The sequence below is a fragment of the Athene noctua genome, chromosome 1 (genome assembly GCF_965140245.1).
Source record: "Athene noctua chromosome 1, bAthNoc1.hap1.1, whole genome shotgun sequence".
Classification (NCBI taxonomy): domain Eukaryota; kingdom Metazoa; phylum Chordata; class Aves; order Strigiformes; family Strigidae; genus Athene; species Athene noctua.
This window is the reverse complement of record NC_134037.1, coordinates 94,494,691-94,503,268: the sequence shown is the minus strand read 5'-3', so window position 1 is coordinate 94,503,268 and position 8,578 is coordinate 94,494,691. Positions and strand designations below refer to the sequence as shown.

General features: G+C 48.2%; 1 protein-coding gene across 1 annotated transcript; it reads left to right on the top strand.

The window, feature by feature from the left end:
* The first annotated feature begins 748 nt into the window (after positions 1 to 748).
* DRC5 (dynein regulatory complex subunit 5) lies at positions 749 to 7,774 on the top strand. Its single transcript, XM_074925821.1, has 5 exons — positions 749 to 779; positions 1,316 to 1,576; positions 3,515 to 4,083; positions 5,107 to 5,556; positions 7,481 to 7,774. Exons 1-5 carry the CDS (start codon positions 749 to 751, stop codon positions 7,655 to 7,657), a joined length of 1,488 nt encoding a protein of 495 aa, XP_074781922.1. The 3' UTR covers positions 7,658 to 7,774.
* The last annotated feature ends 804 nt before the right edge of the window (positions 7,775 to 8,578 follow it).

Below are 8,578 nucleotides of genomic sequence, written 5' to 3'. Positions count from 1 at the left end.
TTTTTGAATAGGACAGAGGACTGAGCAAGGAGAATACATTTTCCCCAGTCACTTCTCCTCCATTAATGCCACCTCGCTGCCATCCAGCTGTGCTTTTCCCTTCCGCTGAAGTCCACCAAGCACCAAGAGCTGGGTTTCAGCTGGGTCAGCGTGCTGTGGAGAATCAGACCTCTTCTCTTCTACCTCAGTGGTGGCCTGCCATCACAGCAACTTCCTCTGGGGGCAGGGAACTTCAAAGAGAAAGGACTCCCAGTCCTCACATCTGCCTATCACCCATTTCTTCTCCTTCCACACCCACCCTTCTTCAGAGCTGGCTCCCTTTTTCTACAGCCTTTGCCATCCATACACCAGTGCCTCCCAGGAAATACAGCTTCCCTGCCCTTGGCACCCTTCATCATCCTGCTTTGTGCCAGAGGATGCCCTGCCACTGCCATCTCCACTCTTTCCTGACTCTCATTCTGAAACAGTTCCTCTCCTCTCGGGCCTGTTTCGAGTGCATTTGAAGAAGCTTTTGCTGACATATTTGCTGCAGTACAGCATGAATCATTTTGTTCTTCCCCTCTAGTTCTCAGCATTTCACAGATCTCCTCTTTTCCCCTTTTGCCGGTTCCTTTGCAGGCCCTTCCTCACTTATAGTGTATTCATCTGGAAAGCATCTGTCTTTAAAGAGTCATAAGAACAGGCATACCGGATCAAACCAGGGGATGGTCTGGCCTAGTATCACATCTCTGACAGCAGCTAGAAGCAGATGCCTGGAGAAGAGTGGAAAAACAATGCAAGTATGTGCGTTGCTTTCCTCCAGCACTCTCCCCACCTCCAGCTGTGTTTGTCACACTGAGCCAGATGTGGTTTCTGGGCACTGAATCATTCTCAAGGGTTTTCTCTTCCATGGACTTATCCTGGAACCTTCACAGTCTTAGCATCCGCAACATCCCATGGCAAGGAATTCCCCAGTTCAACTGCAGACCGTGTGAAAAACCATAATTTTCCTTTGCTTTAAACCCAGCTCCGGCCAGCTTCACATATTTCTTCTATTGTAAAAGACAGTAAACAATCAAGTCCTGTCCATCCTCTTCAGCAGCACTCTGAATTAACACCATGTTACTATCTGCTTATTACATTTGGTACCTAGAGACCTCTTTGTACAGGGCACTGTATAAAGATAAGGCTGAATAATAGTTGTTTTGCTGCAGTGCTTCCAGTCCAAGCAGAGGAGGCAGGCAAAGGGCAGGGGCCAAGTGCATTACAGGAGAGCAGTGTGAGCAGACCATTCTTATCGCTGGCCTTTTTCTAAAGTTGCCTTTTTCTTTTGCAGGCAGCCCATATGGAAAACGTGGTGGTGACTCTCAAGAAATTTTCCTCCTGCTTCTGAAGGAGAAGTGGGTCCTGAGCAGGATGCAGCAGCCAGTGGCTGGTGACAGGAGCACAGCCGTTCCCTCACTGTATCCAGCCCAGGCCAGACTCACTGCCGACTTGTACTCCACACACCGCATCCTTGAGGATCCTGAGTGGTCGCTCGCCACTGTCCCTCACCTCACTGAGCTCTGCCTCCAGCACATCGTTCACAATTTCGAGAGTAAGCAGAAACACGTTTCCCGGGGACACATGGAGATAGAGCATCAGTCCCAGGGAACAGAGGGTCAACAAGGCAGGCAGATGCATCTGAAAGGCAGAATGTGGTACCCCGCACTGCCAAAGGAACAGATGGGAAGAAATATCCCCTCAGGCAGCTAGTTAAACAAACTGTTTAGTTGCTAAGTATGCACTTGTACTCTCCAGGGATGGCTGTAGTCCTCTGGGCTGCTATCCAGTACGTGACTCTGCCCTAACCTTGTCCTATCATTTCTTCTTCTTTCCATGCTCTGCTTGACTCATTTACCTCAACCACAGTAAGGGCTATGCAGTTGCTGTTTCCTTCTCTTGATTCATGCAAGTGTTACAGTAGCACTTGAGGATGGAGCCCCATTGTGCTGAGTGCTGTACAACGAGATGGAGAATTGCTCCCTGCCTGGAGGAGCTGACATCTCAGAATATGTATTGTACTCACAGTCTCAGGCCTTCTCCACAGCTTTTGGTGGTGATGTGACAAGTTGTATCCTCAGGCAGGGAATGTGCTTTTGAAGCAGGTGGATTGATGAAACATAGCAAAACAGAAAAAGCGTTGTCTCATCTGAGAACTGACTGGGAAGGGGAAAGGAAGGGTCTACCTGTCTTTTTGGCCGACTCAATGTGGCAGCAAAGATCAAAGATAGGTCTAAGGCTATGTCCACATTAGGACTGTAAGACAGTACAGAGGAGCTCAGTGCTGCCTCACCCCAGGAGCTGATGGTACGTGGGGGTCTGAGCTGGGACACCCTTGCAGTCCTATCAGCTTGGTCAGTCAGCCTGATGCCAAATGGATTGGACCTACACTGCGTGCACATAGAAGCAGTGTGCTCAGTGTCTTGGGGACCCTCATGCACCTGAGCTGTGTGGCTGTGTCTTGCCCACTGGTGTGGCCTAAGTGAGCCAGAGTGAAGCTAGCCCAGTTCTGCCCCACCCCATATGTGTCCCACCTCTGCTGGTGTCATGGGACTTTGCAGAGAGGTCACTGCAGTGCCAGCTGTAGGACACTGGAGAATAGACTCCAGGAAGAAGCTGTGGTGAAACTCTGGGTGTCCTTAGAATGGAAATGCCACAGAGATAGAGGAAATATAAAGCTAACCCCACTTTGTGTCTCAAAATATGATTTTCCATGTGCAGATAGGCCTCTCCACTGATGATTTTTGTTACTCATCACTACTGTGTACATATCACCAAGCATTCATAGTGCGAGTATACATGGCTTTTCTCTGGCATTTTTTACGACAAAGAACTTCCACCAGACAGAAGCCAGCTGAGGCTTAGGGCAAGCATCAGAAAAGACACTGAGCAGGGGAAAGCTCCTGGAAAAAGAGAACTTTTATTTAAACAAGGTGGACCTAAAGACTAAGAGTGCGTCTCAGTGCAAAGGAAAAGGAATCAGTTTGGGGTAAGACAGACACCTGAGTTCAGATAAAATGCATGAGGACTTGCATGAAGAGCACAGAGACTTGTTCTCAAATATCATCCTTCAACGTGCTTAGAAACCAAAAGGAGAAAGTTCAGCAAATCACAATCCAAGCTCTCCCATCGCTGTAAGGCTGAATTAGCTCTCTTGGGAGCAGAAGTTCTGCTCTGAATATAAACTGCATTCAAACTAAATTTAAACTGGGAGAGAAGTTTCTGATGCAGCTCCAAAATATTACGGGAGTAAACCCAATTACACTGATTTTTTATTGTAGAAGTTCGAAATCCTCCAGAGAAAGGTAGGAGATGAATCCTACACACTTTTTGTCAGTTTAGCTCCCTGCACCAACCACGGGCAACTGAGAAAAGAGCCAATATCAGCAAAGGGGAGGGCATGGGCACACAGCTGGGGGCCCGGGCAGAACCATAGTGCCTGCCATGGTTGCTACAGCCCAGACCAACCTCTCCTTCTCTTCACCCCCTCCAGAGAACCCTATTGTGGACCGTCTACTGCCTGAGCACCAAAGGAAAGTGTTGGACAGGCTCTCCACTGGTCTTCCACTTGCTGTGACTGCCAACCTAATAAGCGATGAGGACTACTGGAGGAGGTGCTGCACTGAGCGCTGGCAAGTGTGTGACATCTCCAACTATGGAGACAGCTGGAAACGGATGTTCTTTGAACGTCACCTGGAGAACATCCTGAAATGTTTCATCCCTAACACCACAGACCCCAACCAGGTCCTAGAGCTCATCCCATTCTGCAAAGACTATGTGCAGAAACTGGAGGTTGATCAGTTTCTGCCACCACTGCAGGTGGATCAAAAGGAGGAAAGGGATGACCTCTCTGATACAGGGAATGATTTTGAATTCAACAAGGTCTCCATACATCACTATGACCTGGGAGTCCTCATTACAGCTCTCCCTCACCTTGAAGAGCTTCATCTCACTTATGGTGTGAAGGACTGCGGCATGAACTTTGAGTGGAACCTCTTTAACTTCACCCACCAGGACTGCTACAATCTGGCTGTCGCCGTGAAGATGTGCCACAACTTGAAAGTAACGTATCCCAAACTGAACCTTCCTTCCTCAGCTAGATCTTCAAATTGGCCAGGGATAGGAACCCAGGGACCAATTTTGACTGCTGGCAGCACCCTTCCTCTTGCAAGTTGCAGTCTGCCAGAGTGCAGAGATGTTAACTTGCTGGCCTAGTGCTGAGTATCTTGTTATATCCTTGTTAGAACAGGTTGTCAGAGGGTCGGTGAGAAAAATACTCACATGTTCACTGTAGTGCAAGAGAAAGCAACACCCCTGTATAGTTTTGGGAGGGAGGAGAGAGAGATTTTCATGAGGAGTTTTTGGTAGTTATGCTCAGTAAACACATGTCAGCATGCTCCAGAGGAAAGAACATGGAGAAATACTCTCATTTGCCTTAGGGGTTTTCCTTCTGGACACCAACAACATTTTCAGTTCTGTGGCAACTGTAGTGCAGACACTCAGCCCCTCCAAAACATCAGTGAGCATTGCTATCCAGAGTGCAACCAGAGAGGCTGGCTGAATGCTCTCCCCACAGATTGACATGTTTTGGGAAATATTTGTGTGCTTGGCTTCCAGAAGACAAATTATCTCTCCTGCAGCTGTTAAGGTGCCCTGCCCACACAGGACATTGCCCTTCATAGAGAGCACTGTGGTTACCACTGGTGCACGTGCTCATTCAGTGTTTGACTGTGAGCTGGGTTGAATTCTGCTGTTAACTCTCTGCAAATGTTTGGGCAGCTTTATCTCGTTTTAATTTAGCCCCCTGTGTCAGAGATCCTGTGGAGTCAGAGGAGAAGAACAAGCATTTCCAGGAGATGAACCATTTCTCCAGGCATCTCCATGGGACATGAGTGACATGCCCTGCCTGCTGAAAGTATCTGCCCATTATAAAAGCAACTACTTGAGTCTACTGGATAAAAGTGTCTGAAGTGAAGGGGGGTGAATCCTGTCTGGTGGACCATAGGCTTAACATCCTTGAGATCTTGTACAAAGCTCAATCCAAAGTGCTGGCTGTTTTAGTGTCCCTGTCCTTTATCCCCCTAGGTTTTCAAGCTGACACGAAGCAAAGTGGATGATGACAAGACCAGGCTGCTGGTCCATAATTTGCTGGATCACCCCTGCTTGGTAGAGCTGAACTTGTCCCACAATCTCATCAGGGACAAGGGAGCACAAGCTGTTGGCAAGTTGATCAACCGCAGCAGGTTAGAAACCCTCAATCTGTGTAACAACCAGATCAGTCACCTGGGGGCTCAGGCTCTTGCTCAAGCCCTGGCTGAGAATTCCACCCTGACCTCCCTGAATCTGCGCCTCAACCACGTGGAGGACAAAGGTGGGGAGGCAGTCGGCCATGCCCTGCTGACCAACAGCACCCTGAAGTCCATCCATCTGGGAAGTAATAGCCTGTCAGAGCCAACTGCTGCGCTTTTCTCCCAGGTCCTGGCTCAGAACACCACCCTGACAAGCATCAACTTCTCATGCAACCACCTGGGACTGGTAAGACAAACCCCTTCTCCCTGCAGTTTGTGAGACTGCGCGGTGGACTTGCAAAGCAGATGCTGAGCCTGCTCTGCCTCAAAGTCACAGAGGCAAATGCATCCCTCACTTTGCAGTCTTGCTGTGATAACAATCAGCTGCGAGCAGGGAAGAGACTCCAGCAGATGGCAGGAAGGACATCTGTGCACGCACATTCATTTATCTCACTTGTACATCTAGCTCTGTTCACAGGGCTGAATCTGGCTTGCAGGCTTTGGGGTTTTGGGCAGAAAGGGCTTTTCCCCTCAGGAAACTGAAAACCAGGGAGTATGTCTGGGAAAAATCACAGCCACTTCACATATGTGGGAGTAGATAATGTTACATGGCATGAGACAAGGGCCTTATGCATATCCTTGGTGCTTTGGATCTGCTGTGCCATCTGTCACTCAGCAGCACACACATAGTATCACCCTTCCCCAAATCTCTCCTGTCCATCACACACTCAGAGGAGACTCTTAGAAAATTGTCTCGGTTATTGAGCTTCTTTAACTCACCCTGCAGCTCTGGAGCAGTCCCAATAGGTCAAGAGTCACGTCTGGGTGCTTGTTAAGTAGCTCCTAAACCACAGGCTTACATTTTCTAGATACAGGAGCATCCACAGAGCTTACTACAACCCTAAGATCTGCAGTATGCAACATGCCTACAAACCAGACTGCTTCTCTTCTGCTGATTAAAAAGAGCTTTAGAAATCTGAAACTAGACAGCCAAATGCAATCATACTGGTTTTTAAACTTTCTGCACTGCCTCAATTTTTCTCACTGTCACAATAAAGAGACAGCAAGACCAGCTGTCCCTGCTGGCAGGAATATTGGCATCAATGTGTTTGACAACGGTTTTAAAAGGTTTTGATGGCAGAAAACCTTTTGTGAGTTCTGAGTTTTATGACCCTGGACATGAAAAACCATTTGAGTTTAACGATACAAGGGGGCAAAGGTTGGAAAGGATAGAAGGATTTTTGCTTAGTAAATAATAATCTCTGTGTTTAATATCTTTCTTTCTATGAGCTCTCCTCTTACTCATTTGTAAAGCTCCACGGCAGCCCAACAACTGGGATGGTGGTATTACCTTTGGGGAAATGAGGATCTTTGCTAAAGATGCACCAAATTCTGACCTCTGTACCCCCTTAAAAAAAACCAAAAAAACCCCACAACTTTTTGCTCTGTCCTTTTTGGCAAAATGTCTATGAGGCAGGGTGCTAGGCTGAGGGGACCACCTGGATGGAGGAGATGGGGGCAGGAGGTGTATTTGGTATCTGAAAGAGAATAGCTGTGGGGAAGAAAAAAGTTGAACTGTCACATCTCTAAAGACAGTACTTCAGGTAAGGGAGGGAAATACCCCAAGGTGAGTTGTCTCCCTAAAGCTATCTACATTGCATTTTCTGTCCCGTGCAGGTTGGACTTCAGTTGTATGAGATGTTCCCCCCAGGAAAGCCAACACAGCCTGGGAAACGGCATCCAGGCAGGAGATTGCCAGTACTGGGGCTCTCACCACTGCCAAGATGAGGAGCAGCACTAATCACACTGCCCTTTATCCCCAGCCAGCAGTGAGCTAGGGCCCAGGGGACAGGGAGAGCAGAGACTCCTCTCAGGTTATCATTGCCAGCCATGCTATTAACCAGCCTGAGCTTGAGGACTCTTGACATGGTACCCAGAGGGCATCATTAGCATGTGTCATATCACTGAGTGCTGCATAAGGTTACACTCCTTCCCTGTGTACTTCTGTGAGCAACATTTTGGGCTTGGGTGAAGGCCTTAGTTCCTTTTGGCACCATCTCACGGGCTCCCCATCATCAGCAGCAGAAGTTGCCCTAGGGAGGAGGGAAAAGGAACAATACACTTCACATTTGGATCTCCTCCTTTAACCTCCTCTTCTCACCCATTTGCAGGACGGCGGGAAGCAGCTGCTTGAAGGGCTGACAGATAACAAGTCTTTGACTGAGTTTGACCTCCGCCTGGCAGAGGTGGGTGAGGAGACCGAGTACCTCATTCACCAAATTGTGTGGGCCAACCAGGAAGCAGCGAGGCTGGAGTCTCCGCAGCACCCCCCTGCCAAACCTCTCTGAAGAAAACACTTGAGAAAGCAACGAGCTTCACGGTGCAGTGTTGGAGATACTTCACTTCATAGGCTTATTTTTATTCGTATTTCTGAGAAACACTCAACTTGTGGCTGTCACCGCAGCTTTTCCCAGACCCCCATCATCCAACCTGTGACTTAATATGAGATATTAGACCTCATGGGACTGTAGTGGCATCACGGAAGCAATCTGCTTCTTAAGCCCTCTTTCCCACTGCCCCCAAGACTAAATCCCACCTCCTGTGATGTTTCTTACACGCTCCAGCAGCAAGCTTAGTTCAGGCAGCTGGATGTTGTTCCACCTGTAAAGCAGCTAAGGTGAAGTATCCACTATCTAAATGGTCTGGCCCAGACCTAACCAGGGCCAGCAGCTCTTTTAGACTTTTTGCTGAGGAGGACATGAGATGCATAGAGAATAGAGGGAATGTTGTTTCTAGTTCCTTGGTGGCTTTTTCTGGCTGTTGCTCTGCTCAAGGATTTATTCATTTTTACAGCAAAATCTGTCTGGAGTATCACATATGGGTGGTGAAAAATAATTAAAAAAAAAAAAAATCAATAAATGGTAGGTCTCTCCACCATGGTTTCCTGCTTTGGGTTGCTATGCCTTTGATCAGTGCTAGCCGGCTTTGCAAACAGGTGAGTTCTTTACAATCAGATGCTTACTTTAACTAATAGTGCTCTTCTGTACAAACCTGTCAAAAAAAATCGGTGTTTCACATAAGTTCAAGCTAGAGGAGTCCCTGCAGGACTGCTGGCCCACAGAGCCCACAGTGTTGAAAACAGAGCAGCTTCCTTGGGCATGCAGGAAAATGGGGCAGCTTCCTTCTGCCCCACAGGCTGTGGCCACCTGAGGACAGGACAGGGCAGGGCACATACCTGATTGCCTCGATCCTTCAACTGCCCCACTTAG

Coding starts and splice junctions, on each gene's coding strand:
- DRC5 (XM_074925821.1), top strand. CDS start 749: ATGCCTGGAGAAGAGTGGAAAAACAATGCAA. Junction 780..1,315: donor AGAGTGGAAAAACAATGCAA/GTATGTGCGTTG, acceptor TTTCTTTTGCAG/GCAGCCCATATGGAAAACGT. Junction 1,577..3,514: donor CATCGTTCACAATTTCGAGA/GTAAGCAGAAAC, acceptor CACCCCCTCCAG/AGAACCCTATTGTGGACCGT.